The 14,077-nt window shown below is 38.1% G+C and overlaps 2 protein-coding genes across 18 annotated transcripts in view; both read right to left on the bottom strand.

Annotated features, from left to right (window-relative positions):
• LOC127053138 (neural cell adhesion molecule L1-like protein) overlaps positions 1–14,077 on the bottom strand; it is a 1,307,741-nt gene that overhangs the window by 1,109,456 nt on the left and 184,208 nt on the right. For 9 of the 17 annotated variants that reach the window (XM_050957295.1, XM_050957290.1, XM_050957285.1 and 6 more), the window contains one exon: positions 7,281–13,941. In XM_050957295.1, the coding sequence (XP_050813252.1) occupies positions 13,725–13,941 (217 nt within the window). In that variant the 3' untranslated portion in view covers positions 7,281–13,724. Of the gene's footprint in view, positions 1–7,279; positions 13,942–14,077 lie in introns of those variants that run through there. The other 8 variants (XM_050957282.1, XM_050957286.1, XM_050957287.1 and 5 more) reach the window with 4 other exon arrangements.
• LOC127053729 (neural cell adhesion molecule L1-like protein) overlaps positions 13,725–14,077 on the bottom strand; it is a 67,926-nt gene continuing 67,573 nt past the window's right edge. The window contains exon 24 of the mRNA XM_050958904.1: positions 13,725–13,941. Within this exon, the coding sequence (XP_050814861.1) occupies positions 13,725–13,941 (217 nt within the window). The remainder of the gene's footprint in view (positions 13,942–14,077) is intronic.

Raw genomic sequence — 14,077 nt, 5'->3', positions numbered from 1 at the left:
TAGTGCTCGAGCCACTGAATTACAGTTTCACAATGAGAGGAAGGAAGTGTATTTGGAAGCCCAGTTCTGGAATACTATTACCATTTTTTTCTATGAGGCAAATAATAAGGTAGATTTGTTCTAGAAAATTTAGCACCCAGTTCTGGAATACTATTACCATTTTTTTCTATGAGGCAAATAATAAGGTAGATTTGTTCTAGAAAATTAGGACCCAGTCCTGCACTCCTTATTCAGACCTTGCTCAGCCAAGCTGAGTTTGGGCCCATGCAGGATTTGGCCCCTAGAAATCAGCTGATAATTGACTACTGTTCCATATGCACTGGATGATTTCACAGCGGCTGATGCAACATGTCCTATGGAATGATAGAAAGTAGTTAACACTGTGGGCCTCTGCCAATCTGCCCTGGAGGAAAATTCCTTCCCAATCCCAACTATGGTGATCAATTAAACACTAAGCATGTGGGCAAGACTCACCAGCCAGCACCCAGGAAAGAATTCTCTGTAGTAACTCAGATCCCACCCCATCTAACATCACATCACAGACCACTGGGCATATTTACCTGCTAATAATCAAAGATTAATTGCCAAAATCAGGCTATCCCATCATACCTTCCCCTCCATAAATTTATCAAGCTTAATCTTGAAGCCTCATCTGAAGCTAGATAAGACAGTCATCCACCACAGCAGGAGGAGGAAGCTAGACAGGTGGGTTCTCTGTGACAGTGGGGCCTCTTTCCTGTCCTACATTAAATCACACCTCAAGCAGACTTCCCAAGGGCTCTGTCCATTGACATCTTGGATGCCTTTGAGAAGTATGTCAGAGGGGAAGCCGTGTTAGTCTGGATCTGTAAAAAGCAACAAAGAGCCCTGTGGCACCTTATAGACTAACAGATGTATGGGAGCATAAGCTTTCGTGGGTGAATACCCACCGCATCTGACGAAGTGGGTATTCACCCATGAAAGCTTATGCTCCAATATGTCTGTTAGTCTCTAAGATGCAACAGGACTCTTTGTCGCTTTTTGAGGCATATGAATGCTATCAGGGATTCTTTGCTCGGGGTTCCTTTCTAGTTCCCTGATTTTTAACCTTTGACCTCATACCTGTTCCTGTTTTTTTATTTGTTACCCCAAGAATTCATTTTGGGCCTGGGTTCAGTGATTCCTCCCCGTCAGTTGAGGAGGCCTAGACCCACCTTTCTCAGTATGTGCATTAGGTACACCTCGCTGCTATCTTTGGACGATCTTGCCCATCTCTAGTATTTCTTGGGAGCTACCAAGGAAAACCCCTCAAATCTGAATGGTCTTTAAGAGGCTCAAGGGAAGGAACAACCCCATCCTGACAGAGAAGCAAGGAGCAGCACTGAGTCCATCTATTGTTTATTTTCAGAATGGCTCCTAGAGAGCACACAAAAGGCATCTGCAAAAATGAGTCAAAATGCCTCTGCTGGCTTTCCAGATCACATGGGTGGGCTCAACCAATAAGGGAATCAGGATCAACACAATCCTATGTGATTCATGTGACCAAGAGCAATCGACCCAACTTAAAATTCAAGAGTAGCCCCAAAGTTTGTTAAAATAAGTATTGCACATGCACTCTTCCTAAGAGATGAAGAATGTCCCAGTGGTTAGGGACCTAGTCTAGCACTCAGGAGACCCAGGAGCAACTTTCTGCTCTGCTACAGCCCTTCTGTTTGACCTTGGAGGAGTCACACAGGCTGAGATACACAAAAGCACCTCTCTTGTCAGAGCCTAGAAAACTACTGGGATTCACACAGCTTGAGTTAGATGCCTAGGCTCCCTACAACAGATGGAGGGTGTATAAAATGGGATTCACAAAAGCTAGCACACTAGGCAGCTCCCAAGCTAGGCTACCCAATACGAAAGGTGTTTCCTAAATCCTGCCCCTCTCAGGGAGTTTGGCACCTATGTCACCTATCTCTGCTTGGATTTTCAGCTGTGAATACTCCAGTGGAGATAGGTGATTAAGGTTTTTATTGCAAGAAGCTTGGTAAGGGGATGGAGGGGGATCTCCCTAATAACATTTAAACCAGTAGTTGGTTAAGTCCGATCCTCTGTCTGATGGGTAGAAGAAATCTGAATAAGACTTGGCCACTTCTCAGTGTAGTAACTTAATCATTGAGCAATAGGATAGTCTGATGTGGGGTTCCCTCAGTCTCTCCTGTTGAAGCTATTCTACTTTGGAATAAATAATTAAAGAATTATTGGGTCAGAGAGAAAGCAAGCATGAGAATGATTCTATTGTCTGGCACTTACATCACTTACCTGGGTTGTGGGAGCCCCAAGATCCAGTCCTCCTGTTCCATTGAAACTTTCATTATTAATCCAAAATGAAACAGCTTGAACTGGAGAAGCTGAAGTCACCCCACATGAGACTAGCCCAGTGCTTATGGCACTCACCTGAGAGGTGACAGATTCCTGTTCAACTCCTTTATCTCCCCACACTTTACAGAATAGGTCCCTTTTGATTATAACAAATTGTTTCACATATTCTTCTCCAATCTGCTGTCACTGTCTGCCTTGTCACCATCATCTTCTGAGGTACCAGGGAGGTAAAAAACAAACATTGTGGTGCAACGATTGTATAATGTTTGCTGTGTAACAATGTAAAGCAAGAAATGTAAACTTTACAGACTAGTTTTTAACAAAAGTGAAGACTTCCCCAGTCTTGTGACTAGACAGTGACATAACCTCCCGAGAGCCTGTGCCTTCATCTCAGCAATAAAAAAAAAGGGCAAATAACAGGAGTTAAGAGCTAGAAGACAGGAAGATACTTCAACCAGTTGCAGAATGACCACTAGAGGGCTGCTTGTCTCCAAAACTTTAAAATGCCATCTCCAGAAAGCCACACTGGGAAAAAAAAAAGTTTCTATACGAAGGACACTGGGGAGAGCTACTAAGGGTCAGCAAATCTCTGTGGGAGGTACAGATTGCTTCTGTGTTCTGCATATCAGCACTATATCGCACTACTTGCATCATAGAACATCCACCCTGAATATATGATAATGGCATCAAAGGGAGAATAATAAAGCTCTTTTTATCTGACTGAGTCACTGCAGAGCTAACAGGTTAAGATTTTCTATGGTGTTGTGAAAGTGACATGTAATCCATCTCATGAGCACTGGCCCACATCTCTGCAGTGAAATGAACATGACTCCTTCAACTTGCTTTAGATCTCACATTGCTTTCCTCAGAGAACACTCTTAAAGAGTTTAGTGCACTGTGGGTGTGGATACGCAGAACCAGCCTACATTGTAGTGGAGTTTGCTCCCTTCTTAGTGTGGGGGCAAGAAGGTGAGGCCATTACCCAACCTAATTCCATTCCACCATGTCCTCTTTAGCATGATGCATGACCTGTAGTTGTACTTGGAGGGAGCAGTCCCTTCATTTCCTTCAGTGCCTGGACTGCAGATGTGACCTGTCTTTGCACAGGTGTGCCAAGAGCATAAATCTGTGTGCTCTCACTTTCCTCCACTCTGCCACACACACAAGCATCAGTCACAATCTGGCCCTTCTTCATTGCCTGAGACCCACACTAAAAGAGAAGCTCAATCCACAAGAGCATCGGATATGGATGAATGTTTATTTACTTGGGAGACAAGGTGGGTGAGATATCTTTTATTGGACCAATTTCTGTTGGTGAAAGAGAGAAGCCTTTGAGCTACATGGAGCTCTTTTTCAGAGCTTACTTGATTTTCATTGTTACTGTTTTCTGAAGAGCCATTTGATTTGGTCTCTCACCTCCCCCCAGTTCCCCATCCCCTCTTCCCACCATGAACTACAGAAAACCAATACGACTCTACAAAATAAAATAATATAAATATAAACAGCTGCTAACTGTTGGGACTCATACAATCCATATATAAAGTGTGATTAAGCTTTAGGGGAACACACAAAAAACTCCAGGCTTTTTATTTAGAGCCAGATTGTGAGCTCTTACACCTAATAGGGAGAAATTAGACACACAAGGGATCTCACTGACTTCAATGAGCAGCTTGTATGAGTAACTACTTACCAGAATAAGAGGTTCACAATTGGGCCCTTAACTTGGATCTTCCTACTTCCATCTCCAGCTTCCTTTCCACACAAGTTTGTTGTTTCCATAACTTTGTCACAATTGACTTGTATGTCCCCTCTCAATGATATTTCAGCACTGATATGCACTGTCCTTTCCTGGCTTTAAATCTACTTGGTAAGTTAGGAAAATAATGAACCCTAGACAGTTTGTGCTGGATCAGTGTTAAAAAAAAACAACAAAGAAGAGAATGCTGGCATAGGCCCCAATCCTGCAAACGTGCATATAAGACGTTCCAATGAAGTTAATGACACAACTCACTTGAATACAGTTAAGAACATGAGTAGGTGCTTGCATGGTTAGCATCTTATTTAGCATTGTGCTATGTGTTTGTTCTTTCTATAGCTATTATTTTTGCATTGCTTTGCTTCTTGATATATGCTCTAGCTACAGCACAAATTCAGGAGAGTTACTTCCAGAATTTATTTCCTCAGTGGCTGTTTCCTTCTCTTCCTATCTTTCTTTGATAACTGAGAGCTGGCTCTGGCAAGCCTTTCCTGACTTTGAATATTTGTCCACAACTGAATGCATGATGTTTTTTGCCTGGAGCTGAAATGGAATGGGTGCTACAGCAAACAACAAAATTGTATGCAACTTGTACAATTATTGTAATGGATTTCTACAGGAGACGCTAGTCTCTTCTGATTGGTACTTAGCACAGGGAGATGAAGGAGACAGTGGGTGATACCATACTGTGGGTGAAACCATACTGTGTATACTAAGAGGACGTATTTAATAATGTTTAATTATATAGCACATGATGTCTATTAATCAAATAGAATACATTTCATCAGTTATTTCAATAAGTATACATATCTTCATGTGGGTGCTTATTGGACTAGATCCTTAGCGAGTGTAAATTCGTGTAGATCCATTTACACCAGCTCTGGTTCTGGCTGTTGGTATAGAGCAAGAACAGCACAGGACTAACTGAAGTTTGATTAAAAAACCTGAGGAGCTTGCATATTCAGGGAAACTGGGATCCATCACAATGGCTTGGTGACATTTTTATCTTATGATCGACTTTTTTTCAGACTGAGCTTCTTTTCAAGACTATTAGCAAAGGGCAGTGGTCAGGAGAGGTAAGATGTTATTGAAATATTGACCATACAGAGCAATAGAAAGAATACATTGAACATCAGAAATAAGATTGTTGGGTCCTTTTAGCTATACAGGACATTGAAGGAATTGAGGTATCATGCTCTAATTTAATAGGTCGCCACTCTATCTACTCTGAACCTAAAAATAAAAAAATCTAATAAAGTTTCTCCTCCTTTTTCTCCTTTAATTTGTGTTAAGGACTTCCAGGTTTGACATCGGTGGATTGAAGTGAATCGAAATCTGTAGCTTATGTATCTGAGGGTGGCAGTTGCATCTTATTCTCACTCCACTGGAGCACATGATTGTAAGGCTTTTCCTCTCCATTATGTTATTGAAAAAAAGTGTAATTCTCATTATATTGGAATATGAATAATAATAACAAAACTTTGAATGTCCTTGATACCTTCCTGAAAGGTTAATACTAGTTATATTCCTAGCTGTATTCATATTTGCATTGAAAGCTCTCTGAGTTTATGCAGCTGGAAAATGTGTTAAAAAACTACTGAATTCCTCCTATTAAAATGAAATAGCTGAAAACCCAATGGGGAGAAAACAAGTGAGAATTTTGCTTTCACTGAACCAATAAATTCATAACACAGATTAATGTGTAGAATATTATCTTAAAATAGTATGATGAATATCCTGGAGACTAGAACCAGTGACTATTTGTTGCAAGCAATTTATTAATCAAATCTGGCTATTAAATCTGTCATTGTTCATGAACAGATTTATTTTTAATTAATTGGTTTATTATTTATAATTGTTCGACAAATAAGTTTTACATTAATATTAGAGTCAATGAGTTTTTTGCCAGCTGTTAGTAATTAGTACTCTTTTGAGTATCTGCTATTTAGAATTTGCTATTTATGGGGCGTAATTGTCTAACTCAGGTCACATAGTACATTTTTTGTCCTCAGATGGGATGACCTATCCTCTTTGAGGAATCTGAAGAAACCAGTGGGCACTGAATCTTAAAAAAAAAAAAAAAAAAAAAAGGTAAGGATAACTTTATGGGGTGGTTTAGAATAGGAGAGAATAAGGCCTGGGAAATTTTAGGATACTTTTAGTCTTTTCTGCCCAGATCCCCAAAGGTATTTAGGCTTTGGATTTCCCTTGCTAGGAGCCTGAATACCTTTGGGAATCTGGGTCTTCCTGTGCTCTTTTGCAAAGAAAGAGCATTCATTTCAGTTGGCTTTGTACAGGGACTCAGACTTTAGAATATCTACGTTTCTTCCTGAGTAAAGGATACAAAGATGAAGGTAAGAATTATTGACTGTCTGGTGGACTTTACATTCAAATGTCTTTTGAAACATTTACAGAAATATTTGTGCATGTGCACAGTCCTAGTGAACTGTCTAATGTGACCCATTTGGCCTACGTCTGTTCCACCAATTCTGGATGGAACAAGTATTATTTTCTTCCTTGTGCAGGTCTGATATGTTCCGTTAAACAGATATACTGTTTCATACTATAGATGAATGCATTTCTGTGCTGGGTAAAATGACATTTCTGAATAGTTTGCTCACCACTTTGTTAAGTTTATAGGTGCTTTGGGGGACATATAACTTTGGTTATGTTATACAAGAAAACTTTTAAGATATATTATTTATATGTGCTAGGTTTGTGTGTGACAATTGATTTCTCAATACTTTGCCTGTGGACACCATTCTTGAAGCTGCATTATGAATTAAATGAGCCCACTGAAGTTCAGGAGTGAATAGATAGGCTTTTTCTGGTTCAGGTTCATCTCCAGTTTTGAGTAGCTCACCTCTAGAATCAATAGAAGATTCAAGTATTAAACACCTTGAGAAATTCGGCCCAAAATGAGAAAACAGAAATGTTGGCCTGTGTGCTGGAAGCTAGGAATTAATGGCTTTATCTCCCCACACCACATCCCTGTTCACTCTCTTGACGTTCAGTTCTTTTGAAAACACTGATCATATTTTCTTGTACCTCATCATAACAACTTCCAGTGCATTTATCATACCGTATAATGTACTATGATGTACAGTAGAAGTAAGGCAGAGTTATGACTTTGAATGTGTCTCTTGTTGAGACATTCCTTGTTTTTCATGGCTTGGATGCACCACTTTACACCAGCTGAGGATCTGGCCTTAATTAACAATCAACACGAAACTCCTGACAAAAATGTAAGAGCAAAACAATAGATGTGCTGATCACAAGTTAGGCATTTGAAGAATCCATCAAGTCAAACTTTTATTAGCAAAGTTGAATTCCATGTATTAATGAAAATATCTTTTAAAACCATACATGTACATAGGCATGATACAAACAGCAACTACAGTACAAACACATTTTTCTAAACCTTAATAAATTTACATTAACATTCATCAAAAAAAAAAGGAATGGTGTGAACTTAGTACCACATTTGTCTTGATCTTTTCACATGAAGTAACAAAGTATCTTGTGTAAAATAAAAAATACAGTATGCTTTGGCTCATACCCATATATTGGTTCCTGCATGAAAACGGAATTACTGCAGATAACAAAGCTTGATATGATAGGCAAAACTTTTACATGAAAGAGATGGTGCTCAAGTGTAAACATGTACCATAGTCAGGAGATCAAATGGCAAACGTGTATATGCTTTATTCTGAAACACTAAACATTAAAAAAGATGCTTTTGAGGGCATGATCTTTTTGTCAAGTTAATGGAATTTCTGCCAGCAAGCCCTAACAATGATTTCCCTTCAATTTCTCTCTTCTTACATGGTTGTTATTTAAAATAATTGAGATACACTATATACAGCATGTCTAAATATCCTTTTTATTTGTATAAGTATGACTGCATGATTGAAATTACAATGAAATGCCTCTTCAGATGTATATAAGGTTTAAAATAAAAGTACCCAATGAACTAACATAGTTTTCCAAGACTATGTGTAAAATTATTGTCAAAAGCCTGGAAAGATGCACCCTGCTCGTTTTTATTTAATTCACTTGGGGAAAAAAATTCTGATCCTGCAAACCTTTATTTACATGAGACTCATTGGCTCACATGGTTTGTCCCATTAGGTCAATGGGAGATGGGAGTACTCATCTGAATAAAGGATACTCATAAGGGTTTGTATGATCAGTCCAAAACAAAGTGACAAATCATTGAATCACTGCATCATATTGAAAGCTGACCTACAGAAGATATGATTTCCTATTAATTATATATACTAAACAGCCTAACTACTGTAATTTTAATACATTTATTAATGGAGTTATATGATGGGGTTGCTGAACTGGACTCCATGACTCAGCAGGTCCCTTCCAGACCTGTGGTCTATGTTCCAGTATATTGATTTATTCATAGGGGAAAATAACTTGTCTGTTGTCTTAATTGGAAGCAGACCATGACCAAGACACTTATCTTGTATTAGAATCCAGTAGCAAAGACTCCTGGGGAATCCCACTGATGCCAATAGGGGAGTGCACAGAGATGGGAATACGGTCTTTAAAATGCATTAACTACTTTGGACTTTGTGCCCTTGAGCTCATAGAGACTACAGTCAAGAGGGAGGCCTTTCCTAAGAATACATCATTATGCAAGCTTTCTTTGTTAGGTGGATTGTGCATATTTTAAAATGTATTGCTCTAAATACACTAGGGCCAGATTCTAATACCCTTACCCATGGTGAATGGGCCATACTCCATGAGTATGTAGTATTAGAGTAAATGGGAATACCAGTAGAGGCTAGGAAAATCCAACATGAGTAAAGAATTTGGTCCCTATTACCAGGGAGTTGTAGTGTCTCCCTATATTTTCTTTACCTAAGACTTTTAATTATAAAATATTTTTGCAACCTTTTCTTTGAGTTAGCGCTATCACCTCCATTGTTTAAAGTGGGCCTTTGAAATTCATCAGGGATAAATCCCTGGGGCCAGAGAAGTGCCTTTTCTTTGTCAGATGAAATTCCATTCACATGTGTCTGAGATATAAGCTTTGGAAAATCATCATTACCCTTCTGTGACTTGTGCTGTCAGTAAAAAAGTTGGCAGCATGCCAAAATAATAAAAGTATTAACATTCTAATCTAAGCTTGATCCCATGGCACCACCAAAGCAGCAGCAGACAGAACAGGAGTGGGGAGAGAGAGCCAAGCTTTTCTCCTTTCTAAAACCCTTCCCTCTGCTTCCCCCAGGAGTACCACATCTGGAAGGAGCTTCCCTCACCTTAGGAAGGTTGAAAAGAGGAGAGTTGTTCCACGCTCATAGTAATCTCTTCATTTTCCTTAGACCCAGCACATGCCTCCAGTAATCTAGTCCCACCTTTCTATGGAATATCAGTTGTCTCTTACTGCCAACTAAAATGGTTACTGTAATTGAGTACTCAAGCTGCGCTGGAAGTTTAGTATTCAAACTGATTGGTGATGTATGATAGGGGAGCTGTTCCATTTGCATATAATAGAATTTGTTTTTAATTTTTTCCTGAAAAAGAAACTCAGACAAAGATCTGTGTGTAAAAATATTAGTTATGGTTGTAAAGTCCAAATCAGAAAATTTAGGAAAGGCCAGAATTAAGGTTGCAACCTTAATTCAGCCTTTGTGTGTGTATGTATTATGATATATATATTACACGCTCACATGGCATTTTTTTCACAAGACCCCTGTCTCATTCAGTGTGTGCAGTTTTAATAAGTAGTTAACGTAGGAGGGGTTTTTTGTATGTAACAAATGAAAACCCATTACAGATTTCCAAAATGTTATTTGATGAAGAGGATTTCAAGCACTACTGAAAAATATCAGAAATACCTGTGCTCTTAATTATGGTACTATATTTATGGTGCTAATACTTTAAATGAAACGTAAGTGTCAAAATTCCTCCCTCTCTACGCCAAACCCCACTGAAATGAATGGAACTGGCCTGCTTTGAACAAAAGGAAAAATTGGCTCCAAAAGTATAAACTGTTTTGCTTTTAAAATGACATCTCTCTTGGAAGCATATTTTAATCTTCTGCACATTCCAGGATATAAAGTAGACATAATGTTGCCTTTAAAAAAATCCCTGCTGAAAAAGAATTACTCAAGAAAGAATGGAGCTAGACAGAGACAAGAATCTCTGGGAATTTCAGACATTTGTTTAATATTCATTGGGCAGAGTCCTAAAAAATTAGTGCACATTTAAAAAATTTCATTGCACATCTTTTTGCCACAGTGTGATTTTTAGGGCCTGAGGCATAATGAATCACAAACATTAAGATTTAAGAGTCTGAATAAAAAAAAATAGAAAAAGTACTCGTACTGACACAGATGAATAGCACATCGTAGGAATGTCGTCAGCAACTTTAAGCTACAAAGGAGCAAGTGATAGCACAGAATGTTTATTCATTATTTGATAAGAGGACGGCCCACTAACATGATTTGAAATTTGTGTCTGTTTAACATAGATGTTTCTGGGACAATGACGCCAGTTAAACCAAACAGCCTGTAAATGCAAGAAAAATGCATATCGTTGCTGACATTTAATGGGCCACATCGTGCCTAATGTGTGAGCAGCCATCCAAACTTGCAGATGGCAGTGGCCCACAATCCTAAAAGGTTTGCCCCTATAAGAGGTCCAAACCCTTTGCACAGAGGAGTAGCTATGGGGAGCAGAAGGAGAAGGCAGACTCCTGTAATTGAGTTCTTACCTAAGACACTCTAACACCCTACCCTGGACCTATCCCTCCTCCATAATCAAATTTCTCTCTGAGGATTTTATGCCATCTGCACAAGTTGACACAGCAGTAGGGGAGAAGAAGAGAGTTTCTGGCTACTCAATGGACCATTAAAAACAAACTAGAAAGACCAGTAATTTGTGGATGGGAGCTGTGGTGGTTGGGAACTTATTACTCCGGCTTGCCGGATAAGGCTAACTAGGGGATCTCCTTGTCCTATTAAGAGTTTCTTTAGAGGATGGGAAGAGATAAGACGAAAAGACTAAATGTAACATTTACAAAATCCAAAGCAATAGAAACATTTCAATTTTTATTTAAAAATATATATATCCAGTGGAAATAATTGAGAAGGCAAGGAAACTTTCCTCTACTAGTCAAACACTGAAGTTATGTGCTAGTGCAGAGCACCCTAAAAGTGAAATGGATTAGGAACAGACTAGCAACAAATTGAAAATTGTAACACAAGTCTGGTCAGTTCTGATTATTTCACTTTCAGGTTCTCATGCACTAGTGTCAATAGGCACTCATCCTGTTGGGTAATTTGGAGTAATCTGGAGTCCTGAAAAAAGTCACCTTATGTGACTTGGAACAGGATGTAAGGTTTCAGTTTCCTGCTAGATGCTATGTGTGTGAGACTCTTTTTTTCCTCCCAAAGCTGACCAGTCCCTTTTCAGTGATCAAGTTGAATTAACTGTATAAAGTAAACAAACACTGCAATAGTGAGATATTTGTCAAATTCTCCCAGCTTTAGGGATCTGAGGTGCTAATAATACAGGATATTGTGCTATTTTAACCTATGACCATATCATACTCCTACAAGCCACATATAAGTAGTCCAATTGGCCTTTATTCCAAATAGATGGTAGATTTAGGGACAGGTTTTCAAAAGGATTCAGCACCCAACAGCTCCATTGTTTTCAATGGTTGTTGAGCATTTTGAAACTCAAGCCACTTCATTTAAGTACATGAATGTGAGCTGGTTCCTTAGATATTGTATAAAATTAAAACCAGTGTTATAATTATAATATAATAATGTGCATCGTGCAGCTCATAACGTTGTAATTCTGGGTCTGAGCCTGCAAACCCTTACTCATGTGAATAGTCTTTACTTAAACTATATTTCCACTGAAGTACTTGCAATGAAATCAATGGAGCTATTTGTCTAAGGACTACTCATGTATAAAAGATTTTGCAGGAACTAGCTTTTGTATAGTAAGATTTCTCCTTCTAACAATGGCTGAAATGTATTGTAATTGCAGATACAACCATTCAAAAAGAACAACATAGAACTGCAAGGAACATTTGCACTGTACTGAAGTTAACAAAATATAAAAGCAAAAACCAAAAACGTTTTAAAATAATTGGGAGACAAAATATAAAAAGGCCAAACGTGCATAGTGCAGCTTTGCTAAGTTTGTAATGGGAATGAGTAGCACAGAAAAGAACAGTTCCATTGGGAATTTTAAACCTTATTCAGTAAACCATGTAGAAAAGAAACTCTAATGTAATCCATTTTTTAAAAAAGGAACAATGCAGGATGTGAAAATAATTTTTTTTTAAAAAATACCTAAATGTTCAGGGTTTATTTTTTGAAGAAACAATGATTTTTTAAGTATTATCCAAAAGAAAGAGGAAAAGCTAATCTATGACTGTTTTATACCCAACTTGTCCCTCTTTTTCTACTTAGCAATACAGACTCATGCTAGGATCATTTCTCACTTCAAAATAAAACCAGTCTGTGTTTTCAGTTATGTAAATATTAATATAATATGTACAAGAGAGACCAGGTGGATTGTCTTTTATTGGACCAACGACTTCTGAAGAAGAACTCTGTATAGCTCAAAAGTTGGTCTCTTTCCCTAACAGAAACTGATACAAAACAAAGATACTACCTCACCGACCATGTCTCTCTAGTATCCTGGGACCAACATCACAACTACAAAATTGAAAATAATATGTACAATGCATTCCTGAAATGTATGTTGGCATACAAATATACAGACAGAAGGCAGACAAAAAACAGTTGTTTAGAAATGCAGCTTTCAAGGATCTTGGGAGGCAGATTTAGGTGGCCTTTTTAGTAGACCTGATCCTGCTTTTTTGACACATAGAACAGATGTGAGATGAGCCTCGTTATCCTCTGCCAAAGGAAAACTAGTGTAACTGAACTTGTTTAAGGAAAGAGTGACAGCTACTGAAGAGAAGGCATAGATACCAGATCGGAACCTGTTTCTTTTGAAAGCAAGTTTGAGATCAAATTATTTTTGGATAAAGCTGTTTCTCTAAGTAATTGCAAGCAGCTCTAGCTATTAATTCTAGAATTACTTAAACAGACTTTCTTTTTCTTCATGAACATTAAATAATATATGGAATGTATTTCTATAGTGTTTTCAATTATTTTTTCTTGGTGTTAATTTTTAAAGTAATCTTCCTTCTCCCACTCCCACTACCTTCTGACCTCCACAATGTTAAGGTCATTATATATTAGGGAATACTGGATGTAAATGTACATACAAAGTGACAAAGCATACATGAAAGAGAAAGTTATATAGAGAAGCACGTAGGGTAGCAAGTAACTATATACATATGTAACACTGAGATGCTATGGTTTTGGTCAGACTGAGTGGTATATATTGAATCTGAGAGTATTATTCACCTGTTCTTTAAGAATGAAAACACCTGAACAATCAGGACTGAGGAGTCTCAAAATTCATCTTTTGATAGCAGCGACTAATTCCCATATTACCTGGAGGTTGGGGTCCTGACTGATTCATTCTGCAGCCTACTTCTGATCACATATGGTAATAGTTGATTACTAGTCAAGATAAATATGGAAATTTGAAATTAATCATTTATGTTAATATTTTATGCATGGAGAGGAAATGTTGCTGTAGAACTTCCAGTGCTTTCGACTGATCCTTTTTCCTTAGATCCAGCGTAAGCGCCAATAAATGAACCGTCTTCATTAAACATCCCTTGGTCCCCTTCTCCATAATCTACCAAACTATCAGCACTTTCCGTAGCTTTAATGTCTCCATTAAGTGACTGGAGGCTGCCTTTGAGTGGCTTCTCATCGCTGTCACTATGAAATAAAGAAAAATCTTCCCAAAATCTAGATTTGTATTACAATTACAACAGCAATTGTTCATTTCCTTTGTCAAAATAAACAGATATATTGAGGGAGGAGGGAATCAGATACATTTTGATTGGGATACAGT

Source organism: Gopherus flavomarginatus, chromosome 6 (genome assembly GCF_025201925.1).
Source record: "Gopherus flavomarginatus isolate rGopFla2 chromosome 6, rGopFla2.mat.asm, whole genome shotgun sequence".
In the NCBI taxonomy this organism is placed as follows: domain Eukaryota; kingdom Metazoa; phylum Chordata; order Testudines; family Testudinidae; genus Gopherus; species Gopherus flavomarginatus.
This window is presented reverse-complemented; position numbering and strand designations above follow the sequence as displayed.